Below are 25747 nucleotides of genomic sequence, written 5' to 3'. Positions count from 1 at the left end.
TAGCTAAATAAACCCCCATTGTGTGTACACACCACTTTTTTTTTTTCCTCTATTCGTTGATGGCCATGTGGGCTATTTCCTCGCCTTGGTTATTGTGAGTAGTACAACAATATAAGAATCCCTCAGGTTTACTTAGGACTGATATAGACAGAGCTTATACTAGTTCTACTTTTAGTTTTTGGAAAGAGGGACGTCTTTACTGACTTCCAGGACTCTGTGTTCAGTCCTGTGGCCCAATTGTTGACCAGATGAATTTGTGTTCATATTTTGGAGTTCTTTGCAGGTTTTACGTGATAATCCTCTCTCTACTCTGTTGTTGCAAAAGGTATTCTCCTATCCTGTAGGTTGTCTTTTGTTCTTGGAGCCATTTTTGAGTGGGAAAGGGGTCAGTAAAATAAGCCTTGGCATCCAGGATTATTTTTGGGAGAATATGTATTTGTTACAATAATGGTGCTTATTTTGTGGACTTGGGGATTTAGATATGAGGAATCATTTTTACCGTGTTGAGTTTTTTTTTTTTTGCAAATGTAAGCATAAGTGAGAAAGAGAAATTGTCCAGGATGTAATTGCATTCCACTTAGTGGAACACAGGTAATGGTGACCATTTGTTGCTTCGGAGCACGAGTGCTAACAGTGTGCAAATGACATCCATGCCTTTCTAGGCCAGTGCTCCAGGACTTGAGTTTAGAGAAAGCCTTTTTTCTTTCCTTTTTGTTTTATATTTCATCATTTCCTAACATAGGAAAACTTAAAGAGGCTCAACATACCTTGACTCAGGGTCTTTTAAAAATGGTTATTAGTATTTACTAAAAATCATGATGGTTCTCATCATCTTTTCACTCAGGTGTATAGTGTATTTTGATCGTATTCACCCCACTACCCTCTCTGTCCTCGCGTTCCCACTGATCGCCATTCTTCTTTCCAAATAACTCCACGTCTACTTTCATGCTCCTTTTGAGTATGTGTATGTGGTCCAATGACTTTTAGAAGTGCTGCTTCTAGAAACATGGGGTCGGGGGAGGCTTATGTACAAGAGCAGGGACAACTTACCAGTGTCTGTACTGTGAGGAGTGGTGGACACCTGAGTGGTGAAGTCTGGAATGAATATGGGCTGTTGACACGGCCGTGGCCATATCAAAGTCCTTGGGAAGGTGGCAAAGCCTGACACCACCCCACGGCGGGGCTGAGGCTCAGAGTAATGGCAAAGCCTTTGCCTGGCCCACGCCGAGGTTGCTAGTGTGTGCAGGAACTGTCCACCGTAGCTTTGTCCCCTCCCTCTGATATTTCACAGCCTGAAAGCTGCCCTCCTAATGGAGACTCTTGCCACCCAGGTTAGCTTAAGTCCTCGTTTAGCTGTAAGGTATGTCCTTGCCCCTTATTCAGCTCTAGAAGGTAAGCATGCTGAGCTTCAGGAGTGCTGCAGTGTCCCCATTCGAGAGCCCATGCCAGTCAGCCCCAGCATTTCTGACTGTCTGTCTGTGTGTGCGTGTTTGTCCTTTCTTCATGCTCTTGTTATCTCAGTCAGGTCAAGTCCCTGAGATCTGTGCAAAGATGTAATGTGATACCACAAAGCAAACAAACCAAAAGGAAGGAACAAAACCCCCAAATCATGTCTCTCCTTCAACTCCCATACCTGTTAACTGGCTGTAGATTCTTAGAGAAGGGCGAGAGCTTGTGAGTCCCTCTCCGCTCCGTAACAGGACATTGACAGCTCCAATCTTGTGCAGATCTTGGGTATGCAGTCACAGTTGTTGTGAGTTGAATAGAACAATGGCTTTGTCATGCTTAGAAGACAGTATTCCACAATACTAAGCCCTGTCCTCAGGTCCTTACACTTCCCCCTTCTGAACTTTGCAGGTGGTGGTACAGTGTCCCGTTCATGGCTGCATAGTCAGTAGTCACATACTCTCCAAGTCTTTGCTCCTTAATTATTTTTTATCAGCAAAATGAGAATGCTGTCTCCATCACAGTGTTCTGAGCTAGAAATAAGCTATCTCCTTGACAAAGATTCACTGGGTACTGACTGTGGGTTGGGTGCCAAGGTGGGCAGTGTGGATTCAATGATGCTACTGACGTTCTAGGTAGTGAGTACAGTATAGATGACAAGCGGGTTATGGATGGCATCCCGTTTGAGTGCATCCCAGATGAATTATTTACGTCGTGGGCTGTGCTTTGCTCAAAGCTCTGGAACACAGACGTAGGTGTTACCTCTTCTCAGCACAGAAAACAAATGAGATTCAAGTAATGTGTTCAAGGTCAAACACACATCCAGGACTTTAACCTAGATTTCCGTGTGTTGAAAAAAATAGCATAAGATATAATTACTATGAAAACATTTATAAATATGTAAACGATAAAACTTAAAATTAGCTATTAATAGTTCTGTTGTCAATGGTACAGAAAACTTAGGATACTTACACTAAGGACCTAAGCATTCTAGATTTTGTGAGAACAGACCAGCTTAACACTGTTAAGTTCTGTTGTCATCCACATGCTATAAGCTGTGTTCATAGTGATGACACAAAGCTACTGCAGAGTTCTTCTGTCCATTGTCACGAGAGCACTGAAGCTTCAAGCAGTGCACATTCATTAGCTAACAGTTCTATAGTTCTGATCATGATGTGACAATACCCTAGGTTTGATTCTATGACAGAAAAGATACTGACCACAGTCTATTCTCAAAGGGATTTTATGACCCTGTTAAAAGCTCACATAGTTCCACAGAATTCAGTTCCTTGACATAGCAAGATTGAGGTCCCCACTTTGCAGGATGTCTGCCGGGGTCTTCCCTCTACTTCTGCAGGTTCAGACTGGCCTTTGCCATGTTGTCCTGCCCCTGTGCGATGTCAGGGAAAGGGACTTTTATCTCACCGAACCCTTCTAGTGTCTACAACTTCCTTTTCCAGGAAGAGTCCAAGGCCTTTTGAGAATTATTTGATTTGGACCAACTTTTGCCCTTCAAGGACAACCTCTCATTGTGAATGTCAACTGATTATCATCTTAATTGCATGAGCAAGCTTCCTTCTCTAGTTGTAATAGTTACAGGAACTCATACTCAGTCTTAGATACAGAAAAAGAGAATTGCACAGGTAATTATGTCAGGGATTTGGGAGGTCACCTAACAATTCCGACTAGCAAATGTAAACTAGCCATGTTGACACCCCAAAAAAGCCATCATAACCCTGAAGCATCAAGTCAAGACTTTGTTGAATTCTAATGTTAGAGATTTTATTGTGATCTTTTGCCAAAGCTCATTTTGCTATGTTTTGGAAATTTGCACATGTATATTTTATAGTATTTTTTATTTCTTGAAATTATACCATTTCCCCTTCCCTTTACTTCCTCCAGCCTCTACCCTGTAAGCATCCCTCATTCTCTCAAATTCAAGGTGTCTTGAGCGCACGCGCGCGCACACACACACACACACACACACACACACACACACACACACTTCTAAATATTCAAATATAAACTGCTAGGTCCATATAATGTTACTTGTATGTGTATGGTCTCATTGACCATTGGATATTGAATAACCAATTAAGGAATTCTTCCCAGGGGAAACCCATACTCCCACTCTCAGCATTCCCCAGTTGCCTGCCAGTAGTTCTTTGTCTGGGGTTAAGGCTCAAGAGCTTTCCCAGTCTGAGGTTAGCATGGCCGATGGTGATGTCATTGTGTAGGTAGCCATGTTGATGAGACTTCATGGGTTTTGCCTCTGTAGTTTCTAGGAGACACATTCTCACAGAAAGCTTTCTGTCTTTCTGCCCCAAAGTCAGCAAAAAATCCCCAAGGCTTACACACAGGAGTTATATCACAGGTATATTTGTTGGGATTGGAGATGGCACAGTCTCTTGTTGTCTGCATTTTCATCAGCTATGATTTTTGCTTTTTTTTTTTTAAATAATGGACTCTGTTGCAAGGAAAAGTTCCTTTGGCGAAGTGTGGGAAATACACTTACTTGTGGGCACACAGATAAATACGTAGACTGTTTTCAGGGATTATGCCAGTTTGGAGACCTGGCTGTGGTGGGCTCTCCTCCAAGATCCATGACGCCACACTAGCCCTGTGTAGTTGGCTAGGTTTACAGTACTAAGCAGAGTTTCCCTCTTGCCGAGCAGGCCTTAGGTCCAACTAAAGAGCTTTGGTTACCACCAAGGTATATGGACCAGTGTTTCACCCCTAGGGTTACTGTGCCATGCTGGTCGTCGTGGTCATTCATAGGCATTCCCTCCTTTGCAAGATTTCTAGTTCCTTCCATAGAAGTTAGTCCTCAGGGAGAAGGCTTTTGAGGCAGATCCATCTCAGGTCCTCCAAGTCCCCTGTCTGAAGTTCACACTGTCTTCAGCAACAGAGTCTTAGCCTTAGCCTCTGGGAGCTAACCATATGCAGCAGCAACAGCCTATGATGTTTCGGGAGTCTCTTGGATGCTCTTTACCAATAACTCAAAAGGGGATCCTCATGCCTGGTATCTATCTTGATAGTCTGTGGCTTTTATGGAGAGGATTGTCAGGCCAGAAGAGACAGTGTTGTTTAACCTGTATGTGTATGTATGCATTCGAGGAAGAGGAATGGTCCCTTCACCTTTTTAGGCAGGCCCATTTTGCAGAAGTGGCATCTTGAGTGTCACTAACAGGTTGGAGGCCAGGGTTAAACACTGAGCTACAGACCATACCCTCCTTAGATAGTATCGAGTCTGTTTTTTGATATAAGAAGTTCACTTTCCTGCTTGCCTTCTTCCTGATGAGGAACAGACGCCTGGGAGCACGTAGGGAAGAGTTGTCGGCACTAGCTCGGGTAGAAGCAGTGTGAATGTCCTTGGAGTATCTTTCCGAATTCTGAGATACTGTTCTTAGATCATTTTATGCTTAATTAATTTCCTTAATGCCATGGAAAGTCAGAACTGAAATGGATCTTAGAGACGTGCCTGGTCTCTCACTTCCCTTGGGGAGGAAGAGTTAATGGCACCTGACAACACCTCTTTAAATCAGTGGCTCAATGGACATCTAGATGGGTTTATATAAAACATTGGGAGCTTTCCCCTAGTGTTTTTTTGTTTTTTTTGTTTTTTGTTTTTGACAGGGTCCAGCTATGTAGTTTAGGCTGGCCTTGAACTCATGATACTTCTGCCTCAGCCTTCTCAGCGTTGACATTATAGAACTATAGCCACCATGCCTAGCTCAATCGGTTCTCCAGTCAGCTCAACTGATTTTTAAATATTCAGTTCAGTGAATCGGCATTTCCCCAGCGTAACAGATTAGAGAAAGGTAACACGTTTGTGGCTGTGGCAGGACCTAGACTCCAGCAGAAATCTGTGGCTGTCTTTTTAAACAAGAGTTGGTGACATCTCCCGGCCACCCTTCCCCGAATACTTGCCACCAGGGAACATGCAAACATCTTGTCGCAATGGGGGCAGGGTATGTGAAGTTTGCATCAATTTCTAACAGATTCTTATATGTTCCTAATAACAACTTTTGGCCGTAATATTTTTTGCTATGTATCATTTTCTCTCCATGAACTGCCCTCTTCCATGCCTCATTACGTCTGCATAGAGTCTTCCAGGTCTTGAGTAGTCATCAACTCTCTCGCAGCAGCTCATTCCCGATTTCTCTTGTGCCAGGTGGCTTGCCTGGGACCATTCCAGCTTGCCACATACTGCTTGGTGTGCTTTGCATAGACACCAGGCACCAGTAGCTCCCAGGAACCTGCCCGGCCTGACATGATCCTGTGGCCCATCCTGCAGTACTGACAAACATTTTAATTTAGTGTGGGATAGCAAGATGGCTCAGCTGGTAAAGACACTCCCTGCCAGGTCTCTGACTACTCAATCCCTCGGACAGATATAGTAAGTAGAAAGAGAGAACCAACCTCTGTAAGATGTTACTGGACACGTACGTGTGTGTGTGTGTGTGTGTGTGTGTGTGTGTGTATGTGTGTGTGTGTATTTTCTTTCCATCATAAGAACCTTTCAATGACATGTCATCCATCACTCCTGGACTTAAATCTCTATGCCCTAACAAGCTGTGAAAGCCATTATGATCTTGCCTTCACACACCCTTCCGGTCTAGACTGTGCCATTAGACTCCATCCATGGGGTCATCCATTTGGCTCCTTGGACTGCTGTGCTTGTCTCCTCTTCTCAGTCCTGACATGACAGGCTCCTTCACACACAAGACTCAGGTCAGTTCCTTCCCCCAGAGGCCTTGCCCTAACCACTGCCCCAAGGAATCTCCTCTCTACTTGTGCTCCTTCTTCGGGTCAGCATCCCCTGTGCTAATCTGCTTCTGTATCAAGGAGGGTGCTATCTATGATGGGCTTTCTTTGAATGTTGGTCGGATAACTGAAAATGAAGAGACAACTGTTGTTGAAAAGACCTGTTTTTGCTCATGGCTTCCTGCGACTGTGTCCTAAGATTGTTTGGTGTTTAGGAGGAAAAGGTCAGGACAGGATTGTAAGCTCAAGTTAAACATGAGACTACATATAGACTATATTTTAGCATAAGAGTCAAGTAAAATAAAAAATCATGGAGTGACCATGGCTGGAATGAGGAAGCCTAGTGAGAGGGTTTAGGGTGGTGGGAATACCGGAGAGAAGGAGGGGTTTGAAAACAGAAGGTACTTGGGTCCTTAATTCACTGTGCCTCTTTTTCTTTAAGTTAATAATTCCACATATCATGCAGAAATGAATAGCTTACCTATACAACTCAAAGCAGAAAAATAGAAGGTCATGATTAGGAAAACCGAATTGATTGAGCATACTTATTAAGCCCTAAGGTTTTGTTCACATCTTTGCAGAAGAATAGTACCTTACTTCTTTGCTGCTAGGATTTTTAAGCTGTATGAGGTGGTATAAAAGAATACTGAGTCACACAGTTGGACACTCATGATATCTATGGGCATTTCTCTCAGAGATCTGCAACCAATGGGCATCAAAAGCTGACATTGCATTTGTCACAGGGTTTCAATCGCTGTGATGCAACGTGGGCTTTATTTCCATCACTGAGGGAAGCTAGAACAGGCGCTCAGGGCAGGAAACTTGGGGCAGGAACTGAGCAGAAGCCATGAGTGAGGGCTGCTTATCGACTTACTCCTCATGCCTTGCTCTGCTTGCTTTCTTATAGCATCCAGGACCACTAGCCACTGAGCCCTCAATTGTCAACCAAGAAAAACACCACAGGCTCACCCATAGGCTGATACGGTGAAAGCATTTCCTTAATTGAGGTTCCCTCTCCCTAAATGACTCTAGCTTGTGTCAGAGTGACATAATACCAGCCAGTACACTGTTACTTCACTAATTTGGAATATTCGTTATCTTCAGCAGCAAATATATTGTGTCTAGGGCAGAACATTAGATTCCGAAGCACTGGTATTTGCAGGATAGATTTACAGTTTCATTAAAGGGATTGATAGAAACCTTTCACCAGTATTTAGTATGTAAGTCTAATATAGGAAACACATGGCTGTCACTGTGGATGAGAGCCCACGGGCTTCTGCATTGACACCAAGGGCAGAAGGAATACAGGACATTGATCTCAGGAATTCCAGTGTTCTCTTGGGGCAGGAGCCAGGAGCCAGGAGCAAAGGGACATTCATCTAGCACATACCCCTGTACAGGCAACTTTGAAATCATTCAGTGAGTTTACTTGTTTTCATTGTTAGAGAAAGACAGAATTCACACATAAAATTTCAGTTCAATGGGATTATCAGTTGAAGTAAAACCTAACATTGTAAATGTTCCGCACAAGTCCCATCTGTAATCTTGGTGTCTAAGATCCATGTATGCAGGATGCGGGGAGTAGGATAAATCTTCACCATGTGACCTATAATACACGTAAACAGCTTCCCTAATAACCCAGTTCCTCGTGTTTACATAAAACTATCTTTTGGGGGCTGGAGAGATGGCTCAGCAGTTAAGAGCACTGACTGCTCCTCCAGAGGTCTCGAGTTCAATTCCCAGCAACCACATGGTGACTCACAGCCATCTGTAATGGGGACCTGATGCCCTCTTCTGGTGTGTCTGAAGTGTTGACAGTGTACTCATAGACGTAGACTATATAATTCTTTTTTTAAAAAGCTATCTTTTTGAAGTCAATGGCTTATAAGTCTTCCAGAGCCAGTTTGAGAAAAGGCCAGGGACACCTGTGTTGGTCTTAGTCACAGTAATCAGAAGGGCCTGAGAGCTCCTTTACCTGCTTCAAGTCAGGCTTGATAGGAGCAATTACTGTTCCTTGCTGACTTAATCAGGCACACACAGGTATTCAAGAAACAAACAGGCAATACCTGCCTTTCACAGTCATTGAGCAAGTGGCTTATGCCCTTGCATGTATAAGCAGGGTAGTAGAAAAGCATGTATAAGTAGTAGTAGAAATTCCTTCAACAAATAGAGTCTATGTCATTCAAGGGGACTGAAGCACAGAGGTGTTCAGACATTGTCTACAATCACACAGACTTTGAGTCAGAGTTGATTTTCACGCCTGGCAGTGTAGCCAGAGCCTGTTCTCTACTGCTTCCGGCCCTTCCTCAGCACACAGGACAGGGGATTGTGATGAGGCGAACCCAAGTAACCAGAACTGTAGGATTCCTGAAGAAAATATGTTGTTCTATGGGACTGGGTCAGTGGATAAAGTGGTTGCGGAGCAAATTCGAGGGTCTGAGTTCAGATTCCCAGCATCCACACAAAGGCTGAGGCACAGCATTATAGACTCAGAGACAGCTCTACCCCTGAAGCTCAGTGGCCACAGCCCAGTCTAATCAATGATCTTCAGGTGTGAGAGAGACCCTGCCTCAAAAAACAAGTTGGAAAGCTATTGAGAAAGACAGCAGACATTAACCCCTGGGCTGCACATGGGTGCACACATCCCACATACAGTCAAAGAAGTTGTTTTGAGAAAGTTATACATGGGATATGTTTTGCCTCTGTGTGTGTGTGTATGTGTGTACGTATGTGTGTGTGTAAACCATGGCCCACAGCTCCAGTTATTTCTTCTACTAGAGTAATAAGGATATATTTGAGACCATTAGCAGTGAGTATAGTAAACACTAATTATGATTTTTGTTTTCTTTCTCCACAGTTTCGTGGTTTTCTACAAATGAAAAGATCCTCATTGTTATTTTCCCAATTTTGGCTATACTCCTGTTCTGGGGAAAGTTTGGTATATTAAGTAAGTATTTCAATGCATTTTTCTTCCATTTGTGCATTAGTGATACAATGCATATTTCTAGGGCCATGGTTCCCATCCTATATGTTGTGACCCTTTTGGGGGTTGTATATCAAATATCCTCCTACATATCAGATATTTACATTAGGATTCGCAGCCATCATTATACTTAGGAGGTACCAGTGAAGTGTTTTTCTGTTGGGGGTCACCACAACATGAGGTCCTAAGTGTGTTAACTGTATTAAGTGTCACAGACTTAGGAAGGTTGAGAAGCACTGTGCTTGGGTATTATCAGTGCTAACGAGCTCTGTCTAACTGGCCTGTAGAAAAGGGTCCCTATGCTCTAGGGACCTAGGATTCTGTGCCTCATTTCCCAGTCAGAGCTTGTCTGTGGACAGCCCCGTTTGTGGCCGACAGGAGGAGCTGTGCTCTGTGGCCTTGGCTTTGGCAGCAACTAACCGAATCCCTGAAGGCCAAACCTGCAGTAGTACAGAACTGTCATTACAGGGTAGCCAGTCCCGGGCTTTGTAGTTCAGGCTTAGCTCAGCAATCCACCTACCAGCCTACGGCCATTCCTCCAGGAGCGTGCCGCATTTCCTCGGTGTTTCCATGCGACGTTGGGAGAGAAATTGACTCCATTTGTGAAGTTCTGAGGTGACATACTAATCTTTCAAGCTTTTAAAATGTAAGATCTATTTGCCCCGTAAGCTCCGTAATGTAGTCACTGAGGACCACTAAACACCTATTCAGGTAAGGAGAAAATGGCGCTAATTAAATTTGCTCCACAGCCTCTGGTGAGGCGAATGCTACTGAAATACTGCAGAGGGTGCCTGCTGGATAGATAGTTCATAATGTTCTTTTCTTGGAACGTGAGGCTGTGTCTGAGACATGAAAACCGGCGGGAATCGACTGGCGGTTTATTTGAAGAGTTTTGCGCCATGCGCAGGGCTGTGGAAATGCTTAGTGGTTTCGGAAATGTCCCCAGGTTATGTCTAAATGGACAAAGAGGGGAACAAGGTCTGACAGTGGCAACTGTTGAGACACCGTATCGCCCTTACCTCCAAGACTGCAGACTCGTTTAGAAGTCATCTTAGCATTTCAGTAAGGAAAGGACCGATATGGCCTCAGGCCCTGCTCCATGATCACTGGAGTTAGGGAAACCTTTCAGCCACATTGGCAGACCCAGGCTTTCAGGGCTGTCTTGTGATTCAGGCAGGAAACAGCCTTTTAAGAACCATACAATGATTTCACAGCAGTGCTGTTGAATTTGGGTTGACAGAAGTTTGCTGGTTATGACATTATCATTAGCAACACCATTCTCAGTGGAGTGGATCAGAAATGAATCTCTTTATGATCAGCCATATTTAGACAGTATAAGACTAATGATTATTTTTCTGACTATGGAGTACACTGTGTAAGAAGCTGTCAAATCATCTGTTGGCCAGATATATCCAGAAATAAGGGGTTTTTTTTTCCCCTTCCATCTTCCATTTCTGCCTGTTTTTGTTTCTTTGATGTTTTTCCTCTAGAAAAGGAAATGGTATATTGGCTCATACCGCTTATGTATTTGTACCTCCCTGTGTCCCAGTGTCTCCAGAGTATGGTTCTGGCTGCTTCTATTCTCCTGCTATGGCCGTGTGATGTTTTTATTGAGCTTTCATCTTAATGGGTATTAAAGAAGTTCCCAAATTTTGATGCCGTGAAACTCTGATAAAAACGTATGAGCTCTTAAGGCAGCAGGAATATTTTAAGCCTGCAGATAAACCCTGCCAACATGTGTTCCAGATCCACCCTGTCAATTACAGCTACCTCTGATGAGTACTGCTGTCCGTCATTCATCTCAGGGTCCTGACACTGTTACACTCCTAAAAAAACCTTCCACTAATTTGATGTGTGGGTTAAAAAAAAAATAAAACAAAAAAAAAAAAACCTCTCAGTGTTGTATTAGTGTTATGTTGGATATTTTTAGTATTTTCATTATACCAGTGGCATTTTAAAGACTATGTATATGAACCTGAAGAAATATTTATGGGAAATGTTTGATATTGGTTCATCTTAGACAAGGGAGGAGCCTGAGGGAGAGATAGAGTGGTGTGTTGAAGACAAACCTTTGGACTTGACTCACCCGGCCTGGCCTCACGTTAAAAGTTAAGTAGTTATAATTGCAGCTGAATATTTGAGGAGCTCTTGCTCTGAGGAACCGTCACTCACTGTGCCAAGTTCTCTCACTGAAACCATTGATTTCCCATAGGGACTCTGCCAGTTTTTTTGTGGCTGTTGTTCCTGTTTTGTAGATAAGAGACAGGCAGTTTGTCCACAGTCACCCAGATGTTTCCTGGTCATCCTGGGTTTAGACAGTGTTGTTAACCACCAGATTGTCTGCTTGTCTTGAATGTCGGCAGGAAGGATGGATGAATATCTAGTATACCGCTCTGAGCCTATGAAACTGTTAGTTATAGGACAGAGTGTTGGCTTCACGTGCTGATTAATTCTTCCTGTACCCATGGGGACTGCTGGGCACTGAGCTAAAGGTTTGATGAGTGGAAGTGTGTGCCCCTGCCTGTTGGCATGGAGGCCGCCACACGTCAGTCCATGTCATCAAGATGGTATGTCTGCCTGTCTTGTATTTGGCCCAAATCAATCAAGCAATCAATCAGTTGACTGATCATCCAATCACCATTCCCCTTCACCCTGGTTCTGACATGCTATCCCACCTGTGTGGTCATGCATGTATGTTAGCACAGGACGAAGACTTTTCCTTTCTGGATTTCTGGTTCTTTCTTTACCTTTCACTTTGGTCCGTAGTTGACCACAGGGCATCTCTCTCAATGATCTCTCTGGCTCTGCATGTGAATTTGTGAGGGCACTGCAAGAAGAAGCCTATGCACGTACACCGTTTAGACAGTTCGTTTAACAGAAAGCTGTGTCTTGAAGCACAGCTCAGGGCACCTGTAGTCTTTCCTCGGTGATGGTGTGTGACCTGAGAGTTCTAAGCCGAAGTAAACCCTCTCCTCCATGAGCTGCTTTCGGTCAGGGCGTTTATCACAGCAATTGAAACCTTCAGACAGACCCATTGTCTTGGATCACCTCAAGAGTTAGTCATACTGTGGACCGGCTCCTGGCTGATTTTCGGGGTTCTTCATCTATACTGTGATAGTATAAGGTCTTGCCTGCATTTTGATGGCTGATGGGTGTTTTCAAGTACTACATGGCACTGTAGTTCTTTCAGGCTTAAGGCTCAGCTAAGCATGGATGCTGGCTATCTCTTCTTTGTTTTCCTTTCCTTTAAGCCTCATCCTGTACAGATGATCTTTAGTTCGCACTCAGCCGCATGACCATGAACCTGACTCTGGAGGCTGAGCTCTGCACTACAGTCTTGATAATACCAAAGGAAATTACTGTCCTACAGTGGCCTTCAAAACATGTTGTCAAAACAAGCCGAGCTGGCGGTGTAGTCCTGTGATCCTTAGCATTACAGAGCAAACACCAGAGCTATGGGGCAAGAGCCCGTGAAAAAAATTAAAAATACAGCCAAAAAAAAAAAAAAACCTTTGAAAATATTAAAACTTCCCTACTGTAGCTGTACTTCCCTACTGTAGTAACGTTAATGCTAAATCATACTGCTAAAAAGTCAGTATTTAATGTTGTGTTAAGCGCAACCTGATGCTTTTAGTTTTACTCTGTGACTTTGGAAATGGCAAGCATCCCCCGACACCCCACCCCAGGTAAATTGCCACCTCCCTTCTTAGTTCACATCAGCCTGCAGCCTGTCCACTGTACTTTCAGTTTCGGGTTTCAGAATTCGATGGTGTGTGGGGTGTGTGTGTGTGTGTGTGTGTGTGTGTGTGTGTGTGTGTGTGTGTGTGTTTTATTTGATGTTTTCCATTGAGGAAGTTGGCTTTTGTTGTTAGTGTGTTTTTTGTCATTTTTCCAGAGCCACATCCTCAGGGATGTTCCCATTGTCACAGGGTCCTTACTTCATTCATGATACTGAGTTCACCTTCCCTGAGCTGCCCGTCTGTCTCTTGAGTGGCTCTCCATGGTGGCAGTGTCTGCATCCCCACAGTCCTCCTTCTGTAACTCTGCTTAGGGCCTATTTGAATGTCATACACTGTGTTCACAGTTGCCATTTCTGGTCCCGTTCACCCCCCTCTTGCCCAGTTTCCTTTTTGGATGATACATTTGAGTGCCTTTGGGCTTATTACTGGAGACATCATAACCAGGTGCTTGGCTGTCTGCCCGAACTGAGCATAACCATGCAGTGGCTGGTCTTCGGTAGTTGTGACACGATGACATTTTATTTATATCCATATTGTGAGGTGTGTATTAAAGACGTCTCATGAAGCATACTTCATGGACAAGTCTCTGGTTGCACTTTGGTAACGAAACTTCAAACAGTGTTTGGAGGACTTGAGTCACACAAGTAAACCACGGGATGTGCGCATGCCAGAACTGGTAAAGTGGGAGCTGCTGGGATGTATTTCTGTGGATTCTAGACATTCTTCATTTGCTTTTCTTTCTCATCCCCACCCACAATTGCCCCCACGAGGAATTTGGTTATCACTTGGTGCTATTTGGGGAAATGTTGTTAACAATCATTGTTGGGAATGGAGGAAATCAATTCACCATCACAAGAGCCTTGAGGTCTCACGTAAGTCCTCAAAGCCTAGATTAACGAAAGTTAACAGGGCCTCTGAAAGCACTTGTAAAAGAAGTGATGTGATAGGGATTTTTTCTTACTGAATAGGAAAAATAATTCTGGAGAAATGAGGACAAACACTACATTGCCGTGGAGAGTTCTATTCAAATAAGAGGACAAAGATATCATTCTGACAAGTATTATTACAGAAAGCCAGTCAGCGACCTAGTGGCTGACCCCTAATCATAATGTGAATTTATGCTAAGTTTAATGTGGATTCTATTCAACAGTGTTAGGCTCGGTCCTTCCCTGTAGTGCTCATACCATCGCCAAGCCATGTCGTTATTCAGTGACTTTATTGTAGGAAGAACCGGGCCAAGCAACAGCATAGCTTTCTACTCTTACAGAAATGTGGTCACCAATCCCTTTACACTGGACAACACTGCTCTTCAATATCCTCTGAGGTTCTGGAACCTTCCATTAGACCAGAATAATTTGTCACTGGGAGATGTCTGCTGGACGTTCCCTTCTGTTGTGCTCATATATTTAATATTAAAATAAAAAATAAAGCTGGGTTTTTTTTTTCCCCTAGGCCTGTGGACAAGGAATGTGATCTTTTGTAGTGTTCATCCTGATAAACTTATTTCATCAGAGAAGTTGGGTCGGATGTGGAATTTATTATGGGTCTCTGACTCACTTAAGGGCGAATAAACACTTTATACATGGCAGTTCGCTTTTCTCCAGCACCATTTCCACAAGGCCTTCGTCAATGTGTGTGTGTGTTTAAATAATGAAATTGTACGTTGATTTTAAAAGTTATCATACGTACTCTATCAAATTATATTGAAAATAATATTGGTTTCTTCCCAACGGACGCCAAAGGATCCTAAATTACTTTGCCAGAGTTATCTGAAAAGAACAGTATAATAATTAAATCGATGGTTTGTCCCCCTTTATGATTTACTCTTAATCTGATATAAATTTTATCTCCCTCTGTCTCTGTATACCTTCTGTCTCCTCTCAATAGTCATGTGGCTAGGGACTATTTGAATGTCGTGTCTTTTGAGTAAGTGTTAGATTTTTCTAGGTAGCCTACAGTCCGCATGGGTCTGTGTGGCTGTTCTGTAACTCATTTTTAAAGGATCGTAAAAATTTAACATGATAGATTTGATTTAACCCCAAATTGGCTTGGTTATTTTACTAGATTTCTTCAGCCACAACTCATGTGCCCTCTTACTATTTGCTCTGTGTCAGTGGCAGAGACCTGAAAAATTGTGTTTGTTCATATCATTAACCCCTCGTTCAAGTTGCTAGAAGAGCTCATAACTTCTATGATCACTGGGCTCTCAAAGGTCTAGTATGTAAGGAACTAAGACTAGACTAGACCTATGCTTTCTGAGGATTGGTAGTACTTAATTCTTGTTGAATAAAGCAATCTGTTACTTGTTCCTTAATATATATATACTAATATATATAATATATAATAATATATACTAATATATAATATATAATAATATATATACTAATAATATATAATATATAATATATATACTAAATATATATACTAAATATATATACTAAATATATACTATATATATATATATATATATATATATATATATATATATATATATATAAGAATTCTGGGCGAGGCATGGTGGCACATACTTTAATCCCAGGCTGGTCTGCAAATTGAGTTCCAAGCCATCCAGGGTTACATAGTGAGACCCTGTCTCCAGAAACAAAGCAAGACCTTAAATGCCGTTATTTCTTATGTATGTTAAGCGTTGATTTCAGGAGTTTTGGCAGAGGGAAAATCTTAAAAGCACACACATTGTTGGAATCACATGGATTATTCTGCTACACTACAAAATTATACTAGGAAGTTCGATAGGAGCCTGCTGTTAAGAAAACATTAAACTTTAAATTAGGATTGGTATGCACCTTTAATCCCAGCACTTGGGAGGCAGACACTGGCAGATATCAGTGAGGTAAGGGCAACTTGGTCTATATAGTGAGTTCTAGGACAGCCAGGGCAACACAAAGAAACCCTGTCTTGGAAAAAAAGGGAAGAAAACAAGAGGAGGAAGAATACACTGAGATTATTTTTATCTTAAATGTTGGGTAAATTGCTTTAATCCATGTCGTCTCTGTCGTGTTTAATGGCTCGATAAATTGTATAAATAGGGATAAATCTACTGGCTAAGCAACAAGAAGAGATCACAGCAGAAACCCGTGAGATTGTTGGGTTCTATGGGATCTCATTGTAGTAACTCGGCTAAGTAGGTAGCCTTCCGTCCCTGCTGTGAGGACCAGCTGAATGTGGCCTTTGTGAGCAAAGACTCCCTCTGAATGTTTGCTCAAGAAACACAAATGTTCTTCATTGCCTGGGATTCCTTAGGACCAAGTAATATATTTGCTTCAATAGCTAATTTAATAAAATACCTAATTTAAGAAAATTAGGTAACCTGGAAAATAGTAGTTGAACCAGTGACCAAGAACTAACACAACATTCAACCATAGATTACCCGAAAGACTTTGATGTAATATTTCGTAGTGTTTTTTTAATTAATTAATTAATTAATTAATTTACTTTTGCTATTGTTGTCGTTATTTACTCTGCCTACCAAGCCCAAAGGGGATGAAGTTTATGTGCTGTTCAGACTTTTATTTTTACTAAGAATGATACCAGCCAGTGTTTCTGTAGGAAACTAGACTGTATTCTAAATTCTTGTTACTTTATTTTAATTGCTCATGTTTTTGTATTTAACCTGGAAGAGTCGCTAATGAATGCTTGACTGATTGTGGTGCATTTGAAACAGCTTTTATGTTGCGACTTTTGCAGAGTTTTCATGCTATATTTAGAGAGCAGTATATATATTGAATTAGATGGGAAGGGAAACATGTGTTTCTGCCTTTCTGAGGTAGGTCTTTGTCTTTTGTGACCCAGACACTCAGTTTCTTTCTAGTTGGTATCTTGAGTTTTGAAAGTGGGGAAGCTGTGAAAACCCCTGAGGAGGCAGGGGTGGGACTGAACAGTCATCTTGTGAGCTTTAGGACTAGATAGACGTAACCGACCCGACCAAAGCCCAGGGATCTTGCCACATGATGTGCTCTGGTTCCTAAGAGTGTCAGTGACTCAGATTTGTGGACCACTGTGTCCTCTGAAAGTGATTAGATCTGAGATTGTAATCAAAAGAATGACTGGGAGGCTCTCTAGTTAGCTTTACCTGTCAGCCAAAAGTCCTGAGAAGGGACAGTTGAGGGAATGCCTAGATCAGATTGGCCTGTAGTGAATTGTCTTGATTGATAATTCATGTAGGAGGGCCAAGCCCACTGTGGGCGGCCCAATTCCCTGTACAGATGTGGTCCTCAGCTTTATAAGACAAGTCATGGGGTTGGGGATTTAGCTCAGTGGTAGAGCACTTGCCTAGGAAGTGCAAGGCCCTGGATTTGATCCTCAGCTCTAAGAAAAAAAAAGAAAAAAAAAGATATTCAGCCAAGCAGGAGGAGCCAGGAAGCAGTGTTGCTCCCTAGTTTCTAGTTCAAGTTCCAGGGTGAGTTCCTTCCCTGATGCTCCTCAGTGGCGGACTGTAATCAGTAAGCTGCAGTAAGCCCTTTCCTCTCCTCAGCCGTTCTTCGTGAGTGTGTTTTATCACAACAGAAAAGGAACTACAACAGTAGAGTCATAAAAGTCCTTAGGTGTCTCCATGATAGAGTTTTATTACGGTCGTTAAGTATTTTCCTGATTTTGTTGTATTTAACCTGTTCATCGTTTCAGTAAAACAAAATTAAAACCAAATACAACATTTAAAACAATTCCCAACTGTATTAGTAACTTTCTGTGGCTGTGATAAAATGTCACGAGCAAAAACAGTTTAAAGAAGAAAGAGATATTTATCTTGACTTATGGTTCTAGAGGGAAAGATCATAATGGCAGAAAAATATGGCAGCCATGAAGCAGAGAGCCCACATCTTCAGTTTTAAACACAAAGCAGGTGGGGGTGGGGAGAGGAAAGGGGGGAGGGGGAGGGGGAGAAGAAAGGGGGATATATAAACTCTTAAAGCCTGCTTTTAGCGACCTGTTTCCTCCAGCAAGGCTCCATGACATAGAAGTTGCATTACCGTTCCCAACAGCACACCGAGTGCCTGAGCCTGTGAGGAACATTTCTGATCCAAACCGTCACAGCCCCTTGGTTGCCAGCAAACAGGATGTCATTTTGCAGGCGGCACCAGAAGCATGTTATCTCTCACCCTGCAGCTCTCTGTGCCTCAGTCTTATTTCTGGTAACCTTTAATGGCTTTCCTTCCTTCCTTTTTTTTTTTTTTGTACCTTTTTTTTTTATTAACTTGAGTATTTCTTATTTACATTTCGAATGTTATTCCCTTTATCGGTTTCCGGGCAAACATCCCCCTAATCCCTCCCCCTCCCCTTCTTTATGTTCCCCTCCCCACACTTCCCCCATTGCCACCCTCCCCCCAACAATCACATTCACTGGGGGTTCAGTCTTAGCAGGACCAAGGGCTTCCCCTTCCACTGGTGATCTTACTAGAATATTCATTGCTACCTATGAGGTCAGAGTCCAGAGTCAGTCCATGTATAGTCCTTAGGTAGTGGCTTAGTCCCTGGAAGCTCTAGTTGTTTGGCATTGTTGTTCATAAGGGGTATCAAGCCCCTTCAAGCTCTTCCAGTCCTTTCTCTGATTCCTTCAACGGGGGTCCTATTCTCAGTTCAGTGGTTTGCTGCTGGCATTCACCTTTGTATTTGCTGTATTCTGGCTGTGTCTCTCAGGAGAGATCTACATCCGGCTCCTGTCAGCCTGCACTTCATTGCTTCATCCATCTTGTCTAATTGGGTGGCTGTATATGTATGGGCCACATGTGGGGCAGACTCTGAATGGGTGTTCCTTCTGTCTCTGTTTTAATCTTTGCCTCTCTATTCCCTGCCAAGGGTATTCTTGTTCCCCCTTTTAAAGAAGGAGTGAAGCATTCACATTTTGATCATCCATCTTGAGTTTCATGTGTTCTATGCATCTAGGGTAATTCAAGCATTTGGGCTAATAGCCACTTATCAATGAGTGCATACCATGTGTTTTTCTGTGATTGGGTTACCTCACTCAGGATGATATTTTCCAGTTCCAACCATTTGTCTATGAATTTCTTTTTTTTTTCAGTTACTACTGTACTTTATTGTGTTCAACCAAATCACCATGTTACAAAAATAGCAAGCTGCCATAATAAAAAATAAGGCTCCTCTATCCAGCACCAGATAGCATCATTTTACTTTCAAGCCTAGAAATTGCACACTTGTATATAAACCAACCGAAGATGAGGATTGAGAGTTCATCTTGGTGGATTTTTCCTTTGATGAATATGAAGTGTCCTTCCTTATCTTTTTTGATGACTTTTAATTGAAAATTGATTTTATTTGATATTAGAATGGCTACTCCAGCTTGCTTCTTCTGACCATTTGCTTGGAAAGTTGTTTTCCAGCCTTTCACTCTGAGGTAGTGTCTGTCTTTGTCTCTGAGGTGTGTTTCCTGTAGGCAGCAGAATGCAGGGTCCTCATTGCGTATCCAGTTTGTTAATCTATGTCTTTTTATTGGGGAGTTGAGGCCATTGATGTTGAGAGATATTAAGGAATAGTGATTATTGCTTCCTGTTATATTCATATTTGGATGTGAGGTTATGTTTGTGTGCTTTTCTTCTCTTTGTTTTGTTGCCAAGACGACTAGTTTCTTGCTTCTTCTAGGGTATAGCTTGCCTCCTTATGTTGGGCTTTACCCTTTATTATCCTTTGTAGTGCTGGATTTGTAGAAAGATATTGTGTAAATTTGGTTTTGTCATGGAATATCTTGGTTTCTCCATCTATGTTAATTGAGAGTTTTGCAGGATACAGTAACCTGGGCTGGCATTTGTGTTCTCTTAGGGTCTGTATGACATCTGTCCAGGATCTCCTGGCCTTCATAGTTTCTGGCGAAAAGTCTGGTGTGATTCTGATAGGTCTGCCTTTATATGTTACTTGACCTTTTTCCCTTACTGCTTTTAATATTCTTTCTTTATTTTGTGCGTTTGGTGTTTTGACTATTATGTGACAGGAGGTGTTTCTTTTCTGGTCCAATCTATTTGGAGTTCTGTAGGCTTCTTGTATGCCTATGGGTATCTCTTTTTTTAGGTTAGGGAAGTTTTCTTCTATGATTTTGTTGAAGATATTTACTGGTCCTTTGAGCTGGGAGTCTTCACTCTCTTCTATACCTATTATCCTTAGGTTTGATCTTCTCATTGAGTCCTGGATTTCCTGTATGTTTCGGACCAGTAGCTTTTTCTGCTTTACATTATCTTTGACAGTTGAGTCAATGATTTCTATGGAATCTTCTGCTCCCGAGATTCTCTCTTCCATCTCTTGTATTCTGTTGGTGAAGCTTGTATCTACAGCTCCTCGTCTTTTCTTTTGATTTTCTATGTCCAGGGTTGTTTCCATGTGTTCTTTCTTGATTGCTTCTATTTCCATTTTTAATTCCTTCAACTGTTTGATTGTGTTTTCCTGGAATTCTTTCAGGGATTTTTGTGTCTCCTCTCTATGGGTTTCTACTTGTTTATTTATGTTTTCCTGGAATTCTTTCAGGCATTTTTGCGATTCCTCTCTGTAGGCTTCTACTTGTTCTCTAAGGGAGTTCTCCACGTCTTTCTTGAAGTCCTCCAGCATCATGATCAAATACGATTTTGAAACTAGATCTTGCTTTTCTGGTGTGTTTGGATATTCCATGTTTATTTTGGTGGGAGAATTGGGCTCCGATGATGCCATGTAGTCTTGGTTTCTATTGCTTGGGTTCCTGCGCTTGCCTCTTGCCATCAGATTATCTCTAGTGTTACTTTGTTCTGCTATTTCTGACAGTGGCTAGACTGTCCTATAAGCCTGTGTGTCAGGAGTGCTGTAGACCTGTTTTCCTGTTTTCTTTCAGCCAGTTATGGGGACAGAGTGTTCTGCTTTCGGGCGTGTAGTTTTTCCTCTCTACAGGTCTTCAGCTGTTCCTGTGGGCCTGTGTCTTGAGTTCACCAGGCAGGTTTCTTGCAGGGGACAAGTTGGTCCTTCCTGTGGTTCCAAGGCTCAAGTTTGCTCGTGGGGTACTGCCTAAGTCCTCTCCGAGGCGGCAGCAACTGGGAAGATCTGCGCCGCTCTTTCCGGGAGCCTCCATGCACCAGGGTTCCAGATGGCATTTGGTGTTTTCCTCTGGCGTCTGGACGTGCGCAGAGTGCAGTCTCTTCTGGCCTCCCAGGCGCGCCCGCCTCTCTGAAGGTTCAGCTCTCCCTCCCACGGGATTTGGGTGCAGAGAACTGTTTATCCGGTCTGTTTCCTTCAGGTTCCGGCGGTGTCTCAGGCAGGGGTCCTGCCGCTCCTGGGCCCTCCCCTACGGGAACCCAGAGGCCTTATACAGTTGCCTCTTGGGCCAGGGATGTGGGCAGGGGTGGGCAGTGTTGGTGGTCTCCTCTGCTCTGCAGCCTTAGGAGTGCCCACCTGACCAGGCGGTGAGGTCTCTCTCCCACGGGGTTTGGGAGCAGAGAGCTGCTGCGGGCCGGGATCCGAGGGTGTGGGTCCTTCCTTTTTTTAATGAAAAAGAAAAACTTCAATCATTAACGAAACAACAAGGTTAATAGAGAACAAAAGAAAATGTGGTGAGACTACCAGTTTGAAACATTTTGTCTCAGCGAAGGAAACGGCACCTGAGACTGAGCCTGCATCAGGACCAGTGATGCCCTTCATGGATACTCTTGAACCCTGGCAGTGTTTTCATTTCAGCAACTTAGTAGACATTTGTGGATTTTTCTTGGTTGGGATTCTACACGGATATGACTTGTTTATTGCTTGTTCTGTTCTCATTTTAAAATTACATTACCTAGATTTTCCAGTTGTCTTACTGAGTTTTCAAAAAGGACATTTGTTTCCTCCGTTTTTCTCTCTATGTAGCTAAGTCTTACCAGCATTGTGTGTGCTCTGCTGTGTTCTGGATTTGGGGTGATTTTGCTCCTCGGTGGAAAATTGAAAGTGTCTTGGAGCACACTGATTGCTGGGTAGGGAAGGGGGACTCTGATTGGCATCTAATACGCAGAGTCCAGGTATGCTGCCACATTCTATGCACAGATCGACTGCTTGGGGGGGGGGCGTGCAACGGCTTAATGACGCTTCAGGTTAGAAGGACTTTTGTATGTAGTTTGATTGTATAAAGTGCCGGGAATAAACTGTCAGCTCCCCCTTCAGCATCCACATCCGCATGGCCATGACTTAGAGAAATACATGGGGATAGGAGGCTGGGGGTAAGGAGAGTTTTCCCACTCACCGACAGTTGTTAGTTTCCGTCTCACATTGTGTGTTACAGAAATGGCATCACTTGCCACTGACTTATGTAACCCTTTGTTTTTCCCTTAAGCACTCAAATACAAGTCCAGCCATACGAATAAGAGAATCATTCTGCTGCTGGTTGCCGGGCTGGCGCTCACACTCATCGTGGTTGTTGGCGCCATCCTTTTCATCCCGGGTAAGCTGTGAGTTGACGCGAGCCAGCATGCTAGGGGGGCATGGATTGGGTTTTAGGGCCCCTGTGACAGGTTGTGGCAAGTGATGTGGTCTGAGTTCTTTCTCTCAAGGGCTGATTCCCCCTCTGGGGACCCTGGGGGAGAAGACTTGTCATTGCTGTTGTAGCTTCTGGTTTACAGACAGTGCTTAGCTAGTAGAGTAGCCCCCATCACTGCCTCCTGCTGATTGATCTCTGTGTCCTCTGGGTCCATATGAGGCCCGCCTCCCTGATCGCCTCTGCAAGGACACTAACTAGGTATTCAGGCACTCACTCAATTCAGGTCAGATCTTCTTTGTCCACCACAAATTTGTTCTGACACGTGAGGTCGGATTACCTATTCCTACAGGAAGGTGGGATATACCCAGAGCCTCTGTTCATCCACTGTGGATGCAAAGCTCCCTGGTTAAGATGTGGATGTGGGCATGAACAGGAGCTGTGCCTGTCTGAAGTAGTCATTGCAGCTGAGAGGGGGAAGTGTGAGTGGGAAATAGAAGCAGGGAGAAGTCGGGAGGGAAAGCCAAGCCTGGGGCTCTCCATGGCAGACCCTATCGCGCCACCACCAGCTCTTGGGGACACTGCGGCACAGGAGGAGGGGCTTTGGAACAGATTTGGCAGCATGTGTATGGTGAGGGCCCTGGGAAGTGAAGAAATTAGGAGACCATGTGAAAGAGCAGCTGGTTTGGCTTGTGGGGGGAGGGGGCAGGCTGAATACTGAGAATGAATGGATGGTGGAAGGTGAGGTCAAGTTTATCATCTGGAATTACGTAAGGCAGTTAAAGAGTGAAAAACAAAGACTCAGCATGTTAAGACACGAATCCTTTAGTTTGGCCTTAAATGACAGAATAAGAAGTAATTACTTTGTATGGACTCGAGGAGGACATTTTAAGCCGTGAACGGCTTAATAAGGTAGCACTGAGATTAAAACATTTACTAGAATAAGCATATAACTTCACGAAGAAGTATGTAAGATTAAACAGCTTAAATACATGTATTGACTAACAGGAGAGAAGCCCGTGAAGAACGCTTCTGGTCTTGGCCTCATTGTAATCTCCACAGGAATATTAATACTGCTTCAGTACAATGTGTTTATGACAGGTGAGTCTTTGCTCTTACCATCTGATTTTTGCCTTTTTCCTTAAAAAAAAAATACTTGGTAAAAACATTCTCTCATGGTTTAACAGTTCGGTAAAGGCTGTGTTATTCCATTGTCCCTTGTACTCTTAGTGACATTTCCCATGAATTAAGGTTGCTAGGTCTTCTCAAAAATCATTTTGTAGAAAGCAGTTTTCTTACATATTTGATGACCTCAGTATAATTTTGAAGTATGGTGTATAATTTTTAACAGCTATTGCAGGTTCTAATTTTGGGGGATTTTTGTAGCTGGAAGTCACTATTAGAAGCACTCTTTTTTTTTCCCCCTCTTTTAGCAAACCTTTGCAGTAGAAAGACTGGTTCTGTGAGGTGGGATTATAAGTCACAGATTTCAGAAACATTGGTAACACTGAATTGTGTAGCTGTTCTAACTGTAGTCGATATTATTTTTGTGCATTTAAAAATAAGTCAAGGTCATATTTTTGTTACTGTTAAAGAGTCTCATTGAGCACCGAATCCCTAGGCTGCATTTAAAGGTTCATTAGAAAGGCACAGATCTTGTCCCCCCATAGAGTATAGAGGTTATGTCTGCGTGCTAGGTTTTGTACTCTCCCCCAGGAACAGTTGTGTGCATGTGTAGAAGCCACGCATAACAAGCCATTCATACCGCGCAACTTATAAATGTAACAACATTGCTTCAGGATTTTAGTAAAAACCGCCAGTTCCTCCCAGATAGATGCCAGACAGTAAAAGCTTGCAGATTGTGTGAGTCTGGGGCTGACATCCCCATGCGAAGGTTAGCTGGGAAACACGTCATCTGGCGAGGGACTGCAGCCCAGCTCTGAGTGAGTCGAACGGCCACAGGACTGATTGCAACATCAGAATCTCAACACATTTCTGCTGTGCCCTTTTCCTCCCCCAGCTTTTGGAATGACCTCTTTCACCATTGCCATATTGATCACTCAAGTGCTGGGCTATGTCCTTGCTGTGGTCGGGATGTGTCTCTGCATCATGGGTGAGTCACACTCTTCTGTGTTTCTGAACTGAAGCTGAGTTTCAGTTAAGTTAGAGCTCTTACTTTCTCTCCTCCTCCTCCTCCTCCTCCTCCTCCTCTTCCTCCTCCTCCTCTCCTCCACCTCTTCCTCTTCTTCCTCCTCCTCCTCTTCCTTTCTTCTTCTTCTTTTAACTCAGTGGAATTTTCTGTTAGAATACTTGTGGGTTCATAGAAAAACCCAGTGGAAAGTACAGAGTTACCATGTACACCCCCCTTTTTCTATTCCCCATAGACACACAGCTTCCCTAAGCATTTCCCACTGGTGCAGTGGCTGAACCAACATAGAGACAATCATTCCCACCTCACATTAGTAGCTTATGCGGTGCTTGGTAACTAGTGTTGTACAGTACAGTCTGTGGCTGTGACAGATGTGCAGGGACATGTATGCTGCCCGTTGTGATCTCACCTGGAATAACCTGCCCCCCATGTTATTCTTGTCCACGTGTCCCTCCCCCTGACCTCTGATTCCCGACACCACTGATCTTTTTAACTTTCCACGTAGTTTTGTGTTTTTCAAAACGCCTTAGAGCCAGATTTTTACTTGTAAGGAAGGTACAGATCTTGTCTACACACAATACGGAGGTTATGTGTGTGCCTTTCCATGCCTTCATTTTCAAATATAAATCTCAAGTTTCCTCCATGTCTTTTTATAGCTTAATAGCTCATTAGTGCTGGAAAATATTGTTGCCATAATGTGTTTAGTATTTTGCATTCACCTACTGAGGGGCCATCCTGGTCGCTTTCCTCTTTTTATGACAGATGAATAAAGCTACTGTAAACATCAATGAGCATGTGTTTTTGTGGACATAAATTTTCAGCTCTAGTTGGCGAAGTACCAAGGGCTGTAATTTTTGCATTGTATGGTAAGGTACAGTTAATTTTTGTAGTAAACTGGCAAACTCAGTTTGGTGACACCATCAGGGAGGGATATTTTGCTTCTCCACATGTTTTTCAGCATTTGGAATTTTCAGTGTTTCTTTTTCAACACCTCCCACCCCATACACACAGGGACACACACACACACACACACACACACACACACACACACACACCAGTACAAATAGTATTTTTCCCAACTCTACAAGAATCCTGCCTATATATAGCTTATGAGATGACTGCTCTCAGCCAGCTATGCGCCTGTATCTGTGGGAAAACTTGTCAAATAACCAGGCTCTTACTTGAATGGCGCCTTTGACTTTTCCTTCTCTTTACCTTGACTTGATTTTTCACTA

The 25747-nt window shown here is 43.1% G+C and overlaps 1 protein-coding gene across 10 annotated transcripts in view; it reads left to right on the top strand.

Annotated features, from left to right (window-relative positions):
- Positions 1-25747, top strand: part of Cd47 (Cd47 molecule) — a 63948-nt gene that overhangs the window by 21046 nt on the left and 17155 nt on the right. For all 10 annotated transcript variants that reach the window (XR_010055945.1, XR_010055946.1, XM_006248267.4 and 7 more), the window contains 4 exons: positions 9071-9160; positions 22223-22330; positions 23372-23464; positions 24384-24476. Coding sequence is in view for 8 of the 10 variants with exons in the window: in XM_006248267.4 (XP_006248329.1) it covers positions 9071-9160; positions 22223-22330; positions 23372-23464; positions 24384-24476 (384 nt within the window). In the remaining 2 variants the exon portion in view is untranslated. The remainder of the gene's footprint in view (positions 1-9070; positions 9161-22222; positions 22331-23371; positions 23465-24383; positions 24477-25747) is intronic.

Source organism: Rattus norvegicus, chromosome 11 (assembly GCF_036323735.1).
Source record: "Rattus norvegicus strain BN/NHsdMcwi chromosome 11, GRCr8, whole genome shotgun sequence".
Classification (NCBI taxonomy): Eukaryota; Metazoa; Chordata; class Mammalia; order Rodentia; family Muridae; genus Rattus; species Rattus norvegicus.
Note: the sequence above shows the minus strand (reverse complement) of the source record. Positions and strands in the feature narration are given on the sequence as shown.